Genomic DNA, 14,389 nt, shown 5'->3' on the forward strand with positions numbered 1-14,389 from the left:
AACGCTTCGCAGACGTATTTTTAATACGCGTAACAGAAGGCTCGGAAAAGTTGATAGCAGAGAAATAGGCGCGACAGTTGCGCGTCTGATAAAACAATTTCGACGATTACGTACCTGCGAGGCGTCCGAGGGTCGCCACTTGCCCCCTGTATAAGTCGGCGGCGGATGTTCTTGATGTTCGTCTTCGGGCTCCACGTCGTCGTCCTGAAGTTGAGACATATTTTGAGGAAGATCGTCCAATTCTGGCTTCCATTTGCCACCGATGTGACCACGCGGTGGACGTTCTCGATCTTCCCCGTCGTCAGACTCGGAATAAGAGTCATCCTCCCCCAAATCTTCCTCCAATATATCGTCCTCCGAATCCTCGTCCTGTTGATATTCGTACTCGTATCTGGTCAGATCCTTGTTTTCGTTGTTCGACACCAGCTCGGCCAATATCGTGTATTCCAACCACGTTTGATGAACCTGTTCCATCCTTTGCGAATCTTCCTGTCGTTTTCTATCCGACTGCTTGGATTCCTGAGACGTCATCAGACCTTCCAAGGAATTTTCCGGCTCGGGCTTCACCGAAAATCCGCCGCTGTCGATGTTCGTGGCGACGTTGCTCATCGATTGACTTAATTTGTTCCGGTTGCTCGTAACCGTAGGCTTATTGGACGTGGACGGAACGATATCGGGAAATCCAACGAGGGATGGCATGCAGAGATGGTCGGTCGGGTTTTCAAGCTCCGAAACTCCGGGCAACATATTGTGAAGCTTCTCTTTTACCGTCGATTCGTCCGCGTCCACCTGCGATTTCTGACTCTTTTTCCTTTTGTCGTCCTTCTTGAACTTCCTACTTTCCTCGAGCAAACCGGATGCCTTTCGAGGATTCGACTTGGAGCTGCTCTGTAGTTCCAGCGAACTGAAGAACGCGTCCGCGTTCAGTATCTCCGGATAGAAAACGGTGGTTGGCGAAGCGGGCGTCGTGGGTGATACCCGCACGGCTACGTTCTTGTCGTCCGGTGGCCGACATCCGGATTGACGATGTCGTACGTAATTGTCGAGGCCGTGTATCGTCAGATGGCATTTGATGCAGAAGTGAGTGTCGTCGTCGTCCTCGTAACTTTCCATAGGTTATCCGTTTAACCTGAAAACGTACGCTATATGTACGAAATAACGAAACGAAATAAACGGGAATATTAAAGACGTCGTGACATTTTCCTTGCCGCGTCTAGTCGTAGAATTAAAGCGAAACGCGAAATAGAAGAGAAAAGAAAGAAAGAAAGAAAGAAAGAAAGAAAGTCGTGGGTATCCGTGAAGCAACTTCTTTTTTTTTTTTTTCAAAGTTAAGCGAACAGTAGCATAGAAAGGAAGGAAGAGAACGCGTGAACGGGAATGGGAACGGGAACAGGTACGGGACTGGGAATGGGAACGAGGACGGGAACGATATCGATGGGACAACTGACGGACCGTGTATGGATTACGCGTAAAGGGCAGTGCATCGCGTAAGCGAACCGCACCGGGCAAATTGAAGGTCCGATATTCGCGGAACAGAAGGGAAACAAGTTGACGCTTCGTACGAGCTAGGGGTAGGAAGATCGGTCGATGCCGCTTGGCCGTTATTCGGACGACGACACTTCGCCTCCCAGTCCTGGCCGACCCTCCGCCGCCCTCTGCCTCCCTCTCCCGTCCTCCCCGGCCCGTTACCCACCCCTGCTTACTTCCAACCATCCACCGCCACCCCATTGCTACCTCCCTCCCTCCTCCGCCTCATCCTCTTCCTCCACTTCGTCCTCCTCCCTCGTCCGGACGCCCTCCGCTGCCTCTACCCCCGGCCTTGTTGCGCCCTTTCCGTTTCCCCTTTCCGAAGTCTGCGAACCGGCAGCGACCTCGTGGCTCCGTCTCCCTACACCCTGTCTCCCGTCTTTTCTCGTTCTCTCTCTCTCTCTATCTTTCTCTCAATCTCTCTCTCTCTCTCTTTCACTCTTTCTCTCGTCTCCTTCTCGTCTTATTAAACGGAGAAAACTACCAAATGAGATTTCCATCCGGCTCGAAACACGCTTCTCGCGACCTGATCGCTTAACGCGCGGATCTAGGCGGATCGTTTACTTTTGACGTGACTAAAATTCGATTTGTAACGAGATAGCGGAACTCTCGAGTTATAGGGAAAAGCTTGCCTCTTCGACGAACGCCTTTTCTTTTCGCGTCCTCCCTTTGGAACTGGTTGAAAGGAACGCGAGTCGATTCGTTCATTCATCGGAACGATACCGCTCGTCGATCGATTATCCTCGATTATTCGACCGCGTGTACCGTCGACCCGAACCTTTTTCTCTGGCATCTCTGGTAACTCGAAAATCTGTAATTATTTGGAAAAGCTTGGACAAGCGGAATTTCCTTTTTCCAAACGTCGTACCTTCGAAAGATCTTACCCGCGTATACAGGTGCAACGAACGTGTGACGCAATCATTCGCCGCGATAGAACAAGCAAAGGCAAACGGAGCAGAGCAAACGCGTGCCAATTAAGTTTAGGATGGCCGTAGCATGTTAAATATTTGTCGAGCAGGGACAACCTCTCGAACAACGATATTAATTGTACGTCGTCGTGGGGAAGAGAGCGTACAACATGGACAAAGATGCGAACGACCCACGACACGGCAGAAGAGGACTAAATCGAGTGGACAGATCCGTCGAGATTTACGAGTGTTTGGCGGAAAAACAAGAAAGCCCGTTAATTGGCTAGCTGGTCGTGGACAGCATCGAGACGTCGATACGTCAATATAATATCCAACTTTGACATATCGCGCCGGAGACTTCGAACCAACCGATGGCCGCGTTAACGTTGATCGACGATCACCGATGACTAATCCCTTATTACCCATCGTGCTATGGGAAAAAGTACAGCGCACCTGCTACCAAGGAAACGCGGCTTTCCGTTCGATTCTCGCAGGCGAAAAATAACCAGCCGTCGGTCTGGTTAAAAAGAACGCCAGGCCACTTTGCGATCTAACTGCAGACACGGGCAGGAAGTAGAGCCGCCGAAGGTGGAGGAGGGATGGATACTTGTTGAACGTACGAACTAGACGAATTCCCTCTGTAGCGATGCCATGCGAAGCTAAATTACACGTGCCGCATGCAACGTGAAACCGTACGATACTGCAACGAAGAATAACTACATAGTTGTGCAACGTACATACGTGTATGTATATGTACGTGCGTGTAGTCACAGTTTCAGATATATAGAAATCGCGATTTTCGTTTCAACGTTTTTTTGCGAACGACGTGTGTCGTAATTATTACGTCGTGGATTCGTTTCGGAAGATGAATCGAACAGAAACGCGGTTTATAAACGGGATACGAGGCGTCCCCGTTCACGACGATTCCGATCGGTGTCGCTAATCCGATCGAAATGGTCGAGGGTGTCGTACGTCCCTTCGTTCCTCCATATCAACCGCAATTAACGGTAATCAGCGCACGAACCCTCGCGTACGAATTCGCTCGACGGACCGACTACCCTTCTCGCTCGTCATTCTTGCCGAAATCGATCTTTAAAATACAGAGCGAATCCAATTTCAGGATTTCGGCTAAACTTCGCTCTCTCCGTCTTTGCGCCGTAACGCGGACGGCTTTCGAGTCTATCGAACGAGATCGATTTTTCGTTGGACGTGGAAGCGCGGCGTGGTCGCCTGTGATCTACGACCTGCGTGTCTACATCCGTTCGATCCGTGGAATGCTCTTAGCGATCTTTAGTTAACGTGCATAATTGACACAAGGAGCAAGAGCAGAACAGAGAACGTAATGTAAGAATCCGGAACGGAATGGCTAGAGACAGGGAGTCTTGTCGGAGATTTGCGAATCGAAAGGTCCGAAGAGCGTAGGTAGACGAGATAGCCATGGACTATGGTCCGAGATAGGTAGAGCGCAAAGAGGTGGAGGTTGGTCTAGAAGGGAGATGGACCGGAGGTAGACGCAGGGGATGCAAGGTCCGGGGAATATTGAGCCGCTCCGTTAATGTTTATAACGACGTTAGACGTTGGTGTCCCCGGTAGCGCGTGTATAGGTGCCATAGGATAGCTAGGTGGCTTCGCCTACCCTCCAGCGTAGCCTCTGCTTCCTCCCTTCTCACCCTTTACATCCGCGTCTCTCATTCCCTCTTATTATCCTTCGCTCTTGTATCTTCTCCTTCTCCTTCACCGGCTTTCATTCGCTCTTTCTCTTTCTCCGTGTTCATGTGGCCACGGTCTCTATCTCACCCGTTCCCGTTCTTTCTTTCTCTTCGCGTCTGTCGCTCTCTTTCTCAGCGGTGGCACACAGCGGTAGTCGTAACAACGGTAGCAGCAGAGGTAGTGGCAGCGGCAGAGACAGAGGCAGAGGCAGAGACAGAGGCAGAGGCAGAGGCAGAGGCAGAGGCAACGGCAGGACAGGAACTGACATAAGCGCACGAGTGTGTATGTAGAGCACGTACTCGGGGGCTCTCCAGTTCGACGGAGTAGGCGGAGGCGGGTGGATGGGTGGGTGGTTGGGTGGTCGTGGGGACCTCTCGGTCGAGAGTATGGGTTGCGGGTGGTGGACGGGTGGATATAGCGCGGAGGGTGAGTATGTCGGTGGGTCGACGAGGAAGAGGAGAAGGGGAGGGCTGCATCCTAGCAATGGGACGAGGGAGCCTCTGTCTAATCGATGCCGCGGCGGTGCGCGCTCGCCCCGCTGGCTATTACGCACCTTAATGTCCTTTTCCCTCGCCTCCCCCCCGCGCCAACCAACCCCCGGTCTCTACCTCCTCTTCCACCTTCGACGCTGCTATCCCCTCGACCGCTTCGCTGCCTAGCCACCTTCCTCGTCTCGCCAGCCTTTCTTCGTTTCTGCTTCTCTTTCTCGCCACCATCCTCTACGCTCTCTTCCCTTTCTCCTTTCCGCCACCTTTCTCTCCACGTTTCCCTCTTTCTCCCGCCACCTGGTTCTCTCGAACACCGAGAGGCGGCCATGACACGTGTCAATCTACCGCAGACGCCCGATCGATACCGACGGACCTCGGCTTCTCTCTGCGCTCCTCCACCTCTTTCTTCGCCCTATCGTCGACAACCACCCCATCCTCGTCCACCTAACCACCCCATACCACCCCACCCTCTTCGTCAACCAGCTCGCACGGCCAACTCTCGCCAACCCCCCCTCCCCTCCTCTTCGCCTGTCCCTCGCGACCCCTTACGACCACGCGCCACACTCCCTATACCGAACCTTCTGCGAATGCTGCCGCTGCTATACACGCTGACGCCAACCCTCGACCCATGACCCGTTCTGCCACCGTCACGGAGAGAATCGCGCTTATTTCGACTACAAAGGAGATTTCGTTTCCGAGACTTTGCCAATCGCAGCCGGCAAACGCCAGCCAACCGTTCGACGCCCTGTTCCGTCAACCTTGCCGAAGAAACCTGTCTTTCTTCCATGTCGTCGCGATTCTCGTCCCGAGAATCTTCCCAACTTTATCCAACCAGCGATCTGTCTTTCGATTTCATCGAATTCCGATGCCGTCTCGCGGATCTCCATCATTTTTACCCGCCGCCGACTTTTCACGCTCTTTAAAACGGCCTCGTTCTCCGTTCGATTTCGCGTATCGTCCACCAGCGCGGAATACGCGCAACCGAAATCTTGGCACAACGAACCAGTCGCTTTGCTCGAGATTCGTCAGCCCGTCGTTAATCGTCAACTCTGCTCTTCGTTCGCCGTTCGAATCAGTTCGAAACGCTTTGCGCGTACGTTCCATTTATCTAAATTTACTTCTTCTTGTTTAAATCCTCGAACCATCGTAACACGGTTCGGTGGCAAAACAACGTCGACGATACGCGGTGGGCGATTCACGTCGGATCACGCGACTCGATTACGCGTTTCGCGTAATATACTCTAATAAAAAGAAGGATATTTCGTTGGGAAATGTATATATATATATTGTATACGTATTCTCCTATGTGTGTACGGATTCCGCGAAGTGTCAACACGTCCAATGTACGAGCGACTTTTTTTCCTCGTACGAGAGCCTATATGTTTTCCATATGCGTTATTTGACGATAATAGCTGTAGGATATTGGACGGTAAGGAGCGTGTATTCGTCGGGAACGCGAAACGTTTTCGATAGCCGATAATTCACGAATCGAACCGGAGCCGATTTCGTTACGTTAGCAACGCGTAAAGTTTATCGGGCTCGTAAAATTTCAACGAGCGCGGAAATATGCGAGCACTACGAGGAAAGAACGTTAAAGTACGATCGTATGCGTCTCGTGCCGCGCTAGGTTTTGCGGGACGTTGATATTTCGATCGACGATAACGGGCTGATGTATCCTTCGCTAGAAATAATGCATCGCGAAACCGTCAGGGAATGCGCGGACTTTGATCGCCATGAAAAAACGCAGACGCGAGTATAGCGCGAAACATTTGTAATTCGATTTGACCGTGGGGGGTTCGTCTGTGATTTCTCCGCGTTAAAACACCAAAGAAATTATTTTCAAACAAGTGGTGCCTGGTCAGCGATCGTCTCGTCTGGCAGTGGATTCTAATCGTCTATCGCCCGAGTTATTTTCGAAACTGCGAAGCTTAACTTCGTTTCGGACAGGTCTTGGTGCGGTATTACCCCTTCGAACAAGACGAACCTTGTCCCTCTGTTCTCGTACAATCTCTCTGCCTCCCTTTGACGTGTTTCTCTTTCTTCCGTTCCGTCTATGTGTCCTCTTTTACCCGTTTTATTCTTGTCGGCTGACCTACGCGTGGAAACCGAGTTTTCAGAGAAACCGGAAAGGAACCTTCTACCTTTGTTTTCAGAGGTAATCCGATAAAAGAATAAAACGTCGAGATCATGTTCAAGCGCTATAGGGTACCGTTTGGCTTATTCGTTCACTTAGCCCCCTTCCTTCTTATCGGACGTTTCTAACGACATCATTTTACGAAACGAAATGCGATTAATCGGTACAAGCCACTCGGTTCTCTCAATGGAATAATTCGGCGAGAAAAAGGTACGGAAAGTTGACGCTAACATTGATACGCTATCTTGTACACGTGACTTTTTACAGGCTTCAAGAACGTAGCTTTGATAGTGTACGTGCATCATTAAACTGAACAGTACATTTCACGTATTCATCGTGGTCGCGTGTCGGATCAAAGTCCAGGCGAGGCAAATAGCGAAAGTTTTACTAAATGTGACTTAACTTCATTTGCAATTGTCAAGAATGAAAACATTCGAAGGCTCTGTATCGTCGACGAAATAAAGACGTGCGTGCACCAAGTATAAGAAATGTACCTTTAAATTCTATATTACAGAGTCGAATGCAGATCCAATTTTTCATATTACGAGTGAGCGTTCCTCTATTTATACGCTCACCGTTGTAGGTGTCGAGGTTTACGAAAAACGCGTTGCAAAGAACAAAAGGAATACCAACCGAGAAACAGCTTCTTCAACATACAATTCAACTACTTTTAGATCAAACTTTAATTCGTTCTAATTTTTATACCCTGTAACCTTTCGCTTTCTAGAATTTCGACTGTTTCGATTTCGAGTTCGTTGCGTGATCTCTAAACAGTTTCGGCAGATATCGAATTCTCTTCCAGCAAAATCATCGACTTTGCTTTAAAACGTGTTCGCCATCGGCGTTCCATGCACTGTCGGTTACAAGTTAATACTTGTTTAAAAACAAACCAGACGATAAGAACAAGAGAAAATTAGTAAATATCGGGTGTGCTAATACTTGCGATCGGCAATGTCAATGTGACGTTTCGAGATAAATTTAGATCTAATTCTACGCAACGAAACAAATGAGCACAGCTACATATAATTGACGCGTGGTTGGTGGTTAAAACGAAAAATTTCCAACGATTAACGTTCACGATCGAAGCCTATCGTATCGTTAAACGTATCGTGCGATCGTGCGTGATGAACGTTTTGTCCCAATCTACCGTAGTAGCGATCGTGTTAACACCGATTGAGCGATCAGTAGGCGGAAAAGTGGTGCTAATGCGTAAAGCGTATCATTTACTAAATGTATAAACACGCTTCGAGATGTCAGAAACTATCAGAAGATGGACGATAGTGGGCCACCGTAGATAGTTGGGAAAAGCGGTGTATACGGTGCTTTATTTTACGAGCTACACTTATTTCGGGTCCCGCGGGGAACTGACTGTACAAAATGAGCAAACGTACACGGTGGACTTGTGCACTGACCCACATTGTCGTTGCATAACGGGACGTCTTTCGAAATATTCGCAAGTTTAGTGCTTTTGGTCTCGTCCACCGACGACAGGAACGCTCGTAAATGGAACCCCCGCAGTCACCGAGAGACACAAACGCAACTGACGCTTACCACGCGCGTGAAAGCATCGTTTCTCCGATTGTCGAATTCACGATCCCTCTTGTTTCAACCGACTAAAATTATCTTAACGATGCTTCGCCGGTAAATAAATGTTCTCAAATGTATATATATATATGACAATAGAGATTATTATAGTAAAAGAGGTGAACGCGTTGAACGGGTTTAATCGTTCGGAGAATTTGATTTAACAAGTAACATTCAACAACTATGTACTACCGGTGTAGGAAATTGGTACAAGTGATATTTGACGGTAATTTGACGATAATCCTTAATTTTAGGACGTTTACGTTTGTAAATATTGGAACAGCTTTACGATAGCGCATCGCGATAAGCTGGAATCTCCTTTAACGTGGATCCTGGAATAAAGAAAAAGATTCGCAACAAAACTACTCGATGGAAACGTCACCTAATAAACGATCTCGTAAACGTCGGACCGCGAATGTCGGCGGCGTTGAATTGGTCTGACGCGCGTAGAAACGACACGATCGCTTCGCAACCCCAGAACAAAAACGGCACCACGATCGTCGAAATAAAATACTTTTTATGACAGTCGCTGCCGCTCCGAATCCCTAACACCATTGGCGTAAAACTCGGGCGTGACAATTGCCACGAATATCCGCAGCTCCTTGAAGAAATTCTTTTCGATATATAGACGCAGCGCCCTCTCAACGATACAAACGTTGGAACAATTGAATCGACCGACCGGCGAAGCTTATGAGGGAGCGAAATTTCGAAATTTGATCGGATCCCTTTAATCAATCCATCACTCGACGGACTAAGCTCGAATTTCTACGGATTAGGTTCTACGCGGATGAGTTCGACGCGGATCGTGCGACGAAGAAGGGGGCCGGCTACCAAAGGCGACGAAAGATACTATTTTTGCAACTACGAAGAACGATTCTCACAAAAGGAAAGAACGAGTTAATTTCGCTACCGTGAGGACAAACATTTTTCTAAAAAAAAAAAAAAAAAAAAAAAAAAAAAATTAGAAGAAACACGCTCTTAGGCAAAATACAAGGTATACGCAGTTTTGTAAAAAGCGGAGGGAGAAAGGTCCGACGAAGGACGAACGTTGAATTGGCAGTAAATCGGGTGCAGTTTTAATTGACAGGAATGTTTAGCGGTAATGAACGCAAGGTGGAAGGAGTCGGAATAAATTGGAGATAGGAAGAGGACAGCTGGTACGATGGCAACGGGAACGAGAACGGCAACGGCAACGGCGACCGACAATGTTAGTGGCAGTGGTGACGGTGGCGGTGGCGGCAACGGCAGCAACGACGGCAGCTACGACGGCAGCATCGGTAGCAGGAACGGCAGAAGAAGAACAGCGCAGCGCCAGGACCGCGACTAGATAGAGACACAGCGGCAGGAGCATAAACATCCCGGTGGCGGCAGTGGTGGTGGCGGCGACGTCGGCGGCGGCGGTGACGGCGGTGGTGGCGGAGGCGGCGGGGGCAGCGCGCACGTTCCACACCGTGGGCGTCGCCATCGAGTTCCTACCACAACGGCAGGGGTGTTCTATGACGCTATAGATCATGCGGGCTCCGCCTGGTAGGCGGGCACAACCTGGTAGTTGGTACGCCAATGCTCTTTTCCCCTCGGCTCCGCCAACCTTGGCAGCGCCGCCACCGGTGCCCGCCAAAACGATCTCCGCTCACCAACTATCTATAGCCTGACGAACTCGTATCCTTCGACCTCCTTCCGATTCTTTTCCAACTCAAATCTTCGCCCCGAATTATCGTAAAATATTCCCGGACGGGGGTAACGTTCGTCCTTACTACAGTGACGGATCGAAACCTTTCGAGGAACCGAGGACTTTTCCGAAAAACAGACGCGATCATAACTGCGATCCCCTGGCCGCCGAACTTGTAAAACGATCGCCTTTCTCGTTCCTTCGTGGAAAGATGTTTACGCTTTTTCGAGGTTAAGAATAGGAAAATGGGAAGGTTAGTTCTGAAACACCGATTCGCTATGCTAACCGTACGCTTCGCGAGGTAAAAGTGTTCCAAGCTGTGGCACTTTCTTTTGTTAAGAATCGTTAGGTATGTATTTGTTTTTTATCGGAAAGGTTAGAACGATCAGAGATTTGAGACGGACTATTACTATTAGACGGTGAAAGAGGTTTGCGTTACGTGGAAGTCTCGATGTCGTTAGAATTCGATCTTCGAGCACGTTAGTCGATTTCGCATCGATACGTGGATTTTGTTTGCAGTTACACACGCATCGATATCGAGTCACGTTATTAATATCGCTCCAACGTTCGAAATCGAAAACGAATCGTTTTTACATATACGTATTCAAAGTTATCGTCGTTATATGTACTATTATTAGCGTTGCAATGTGTTTATCTTTCATTTTTTTCTTTTCTTTTTTAATCTGTCAAACGTTTTTAAACGTTCTTATCCGCGTCATATACGTTCTAGAAATACGATCGAATGTACGACGAAGTAGAACGACGACGTACGTTCAACTTTTGAGGTTAGCTTCGAAGATTCCTCGATATCGATTTAATCGCAAAGTGCAAACGAATTCGCGATGAAATATATCGTAGTTTGATAAAAGACAATTGTTACGACGCACTCACCGAACTCTGCGTGAAGATCAGCGATCTGAAAGGGTTGAAATTGTCGAGAAACTCGTAGGTGTGGCTCCGTGACGCCGTAGTACGATGGCAAGCTACATCGTGAGGCAGCGCCTCTAGCGGCGGAAACAAAAGTCACTCGTACAGAGCGGTTCTCCCCTCTCGCGGTTTGGAGCGGGGCCGAGGTGGTTAGGGACCCCGCCTCCTTTCTCGACCATCTCTTACGCGCGCGAGCGCAACGTCAGTCCCTCGGGCCCATCGACGAACTTTCGTCGCACCTTTCCGGTCATTCGCGAATCGTTGCTCTTTTTTTTTCCACGAAAGAGAGGTGGCATAGCGAGATAAAGGAAAACGCGTTTGTGACAATGTGCGATCACGTTGAAGCAGTGAGTGCATCCAGCGACGTGGAGTGGTTGTCATTGCGCCGCCGCTAACCTCTCTACCAGCCCCTTGGCCGTTATTGCCGCGGTGTCGAATCGACAAGTAGCCGAAGAAAACCGACGGTTGCGGAGAATCGTCTCTCTGATTTCGTCCGTCCATCCGTGTGTACGTTTTCCGCCTGCACCGTCTGAACCTCTCGTTTTTGTCTCCATTTTGTCACTGGCGTCGCGTCGATTATTCGATTCGACTGTAACTTTCGATAATCGTTCGGTTTTCCGCGAGTCGCGTATCGGTCGGTAAGGTGAACGCGGACGCGAACGCGAGTATACAGCGTGGAAGAAGTGAAAAAAGAAGTCGGCGAAGAGAGGGCAAGAGGCAAAGCATAGCAAGGAAGAGCTGGCAAGCGAGGAAACGAGAACGAGTGGAGGAGACGAGAGGGAAAGAGGACTACTACTCCTGGGGCCCCCCACCACGCGGGCTGCCGCCGCGACGCCAGTCCGTAGTCAGTCAGCGCTGGACCGCCGCCCGCTCGATTTCGCGATCCACGAACGACGGTAGCCACCACTTCCACCTCCACCTCCTCCTCCACCTCCGCTTCTTTTCTCTTTACCTTGCTCACGTTCTTGCCCTCTACCCCTGCATTCTTTCTCGCTCTGTCCCACGCTCCTCCTTTTTTTATTTTATCTTCTTCGTTTCTCTCTTCATCGATATCCATCCGCGTTTCTTCTTCGTCTCTCTCTCTCTCTCTCTCTCTCTCACTTACTCGCTCGCTCTTTCTCTCTCTCTTTCTCTCACTATCTTTATCTTTCTCAGCACTTTTCGCGATCCTCTTCTCTTTCTGTTCCTCTTTTCCACCCTTGCGCTTTCAATTGGTCTCCGAGGTATACACACTGAGAAACGAGCACGCACACAGATGCGATCGCGTATCGGTTTCTCCCCTTGTTTCTCTTGCTCTTTTCCATTTTCCTCTGTCGAGCGAGCTTTCGCTAGCTCCGTACGTACGAACGTAAGTACGTACGGCGGAGTGTCGTGCGCGCGTCCCGAGTGGATGCAAGGCGTCGTCGCGAGGCACACGTCCCGATAGATAAGTTATCGCGCGATCGTCGAAATTCTAGATCCTCCAGCGGAGGATCGGATTTCGCGCAGCAACGGCTCGTTCCTCCGTCTTCGAGAGCCGCGCGTCCCGATCTTCTTCTTTCACCGTCATCGTTCTTGCAACTTTTCGAAAGACGCGCAAAGTGAACCCGCGAGTATCTGCCAGTGACACGGAGTCGGTCGACGATAACGCGTGAACACGTTCAAAGTGCGCGGCCGACGTTCGTTTCGTGCCGTTTCTTCCTCGATGATACACGCGGAGGAACGAACGATCGCTTTCCGATCGTTTTGGTGTCTCCCTCGCGACGCGCAACTTCCAGAAGACGCCACGTTTCTCACGTTTGTCTTGGATCTTCCGTAGGTGCGGCATACCCGACGTTCTTGTAACCTTCGTTCGAGCAAGCGTTTCTACATTTTCAAACAGTGAAGTACACCGCAAGTTGGAAAAAAATCGTGCCTCGTCGATTTTCCTCGATTCCGATACGGCAGTGATGTACACACGATAATAATCACGCTTGGTGATCGCAAGATTCAGATCGAGAGTGAGCCGATAGCGTATGGATGACGAAACTTGGCGACTTTCTGGGCTGTTCAAGTGTAAACAGTGCGCGACATTCCGTGAATCTAACTTCAATACCGAAACTAGAAAATATTCTCCTCGTATACGATCTAGCCGATAATAGTTGCGTTCTTCGTGGTTACGTAGTAGTGTATACGGGCACCGATATAGGTGCGGTTTCCTCGTAAGAGAAAGAAAGAAATCGGAGGACGAGAATGACACCGATCGTCGATGCATCGATCGCAACAACGAAACGATCTATGGAAATCGCGATGAGGTAGTGCTCGTTGCGTAGGCGCGTGTGGGTGACTGTAGTGCATTGAAAAAGGGAAACTTGGAACAGTTTCCCGCGGAAGATCTACGCCGGATCTTCGAGTGAGATCGCGACACACGACCGTCACATGTTTGGGTTCCGATCGACTGCGTTTAACGAGCGAAGACCTGGAGGCCACAGAGAGAATCCAGCATCCCCGAAGGACGCAGATGCCCCGAAGGAAACAGCACGCTCCACAACGTATGAAATGTAAGTGAAATATTCCTTCGTATCGTATCCTTATCGACGAGAAAGGGTCCCGAAACGATGAACTCTGACCAGCTGAGAAAATAAATTTTCTACGGAGGTAGCGTTTAGGGTGTCGATAGTTTCGTAAAAAAGAAAAAGAAAAAAAAAAGAAAAAATTCCGTGAAAGTAAAACGTCCACGTTGTCTCGAAAGAAACGTTTGAAAATCTTCAGATTCGACGTTGGTTCGTTGTTATTTTCCTGCGTAGTATACGCGAGACCACGTGGAAGCACGTCGCTCGATAGTACTACGAGTCGTTTTTCCGAGTAATTTCACGCGCGTATTCGTCCTCCGGGTAAAACGACATTTTTCTCACGACCAGGAAAGCTCGCTAATGAAGAAATAAATTTCATCGATTCCAGACGTTCCTCGTTTTCTTCGATTCCGTAATCGACCGCTGTATTATTTATTCCCGCGACGCGTCTAAATTATTTTATCGAGTTGTTCGCCACGCATACGTTAAACATCTTTACGCATCGGTTAATCTAAACTGACTATAAAGTCGGAGGAAAATTTTATCTTGACTCGTAGTATGCCGTTCGTTGAAATTATAACGTTAAATCCGTCCCTCTCATCCTCGAGTATCTAAGGAGTTTCGTACGTATCCGTTTACACGGAAACAACGTAAATTATCTCGCGTGTAGCGAACAGGCATGCGAGCGTAATACCCTTGCAAATCTTCATTTTCTTTTACGAAACGATCATCGAATAGTACCGAAACCGCTCAAAGTAATAATCCTCCTTTATAAATTACCGTTCTTTACGTGACATTTATGTATGGTATACGTATACGAGAAGATTCTAACGGACGATTAATTCATAAAGTTTGAGAATGTTTTTCTGAAACAAACAAAGACACGGTACAGTGTGTGTGTGTGTGTGTGT

General features: G+C 49.0%; 2 protein-coding genes across 6 annotated transcripts in view; one reads left to right on the plus strand and one right to left on the minus strand.

Moving 5' to 3' along the window:
- The window catches only part of LOC139991727 (uncharacterized), a 41,311-nt gene extending 30,268 nt beyond the window's left edge, over positions 1 to 11,043 (minus strand). Inside the window, exons 1-2 of one of the 2 annotated variants that reach the window (XM_072012040.1) lie at positions 10,912 to 11,043; positions 115 to 1,129 (exon numbers count right to left, since the gene is read on the minus strand). In XM_072012040.1, the coding sequence (XP_071868141.1) occupies positions 115 to 1,113 (999 nt within the window). In that variant the 5' untranslated portion in view covers positions 1,114 to 1,129; positions 10,912 to 11,043. Of the gene's footprint in view, positions 1 to 114; positions 1,143 to 10,911 lie in introns of both variants that reach the window. The other variant, XM_072012041.1, reaches the window with a different exon arrangement.
- Positions 11,044 to 11,703: 660 nt separating this feature from the next.
- The window catches only part of Tio (zinc finger domain-containing protein tiptop), an 89,892-nt gene continuing 87,206 nt past the window's right edge, over positions 11,704 to 14,389 (plus strand). Inside the window, exons 1-2 of one of the 4 annotated variants that reach the window (XM_072012030.1) lie at positions 11,704 to 11,843; positions 12,746 to 13,466. Coding sequence is in view for 1 of the 4 variants with exons in the window: in XM_072012032.1 (XP_071868133.1) it covers positions 13,427 to 13,466 (40 nt within the window). In the remaining 3 variants the exon portion in view is untranslated. Of the gene's footprint in view, positions 11,844 to 12,160; positions 12,296 to 12,396; positions 13,467 to 14,389 lie in introns of those variants that run through there. The other 3 variants (XM_072012031.1, XM_072012032.1, XM_072012033.1) reach the window with 3 other exon arrangements.

Source organism: Bombus fervidus, chromosome 10, assembly GCF_041682495.2.
Source record: "Bombus fervidus isolate BK054 chromosome 10, iyBomFerv1, whole genome shotgun sequence".
NCBI classification, from domain to species: domain Eukaryota; kingdom Metazoa; phylum Arthropoda; class Insecta; order Hymenoptera; family Apidae; genus Bombus; species Bombus fervidus.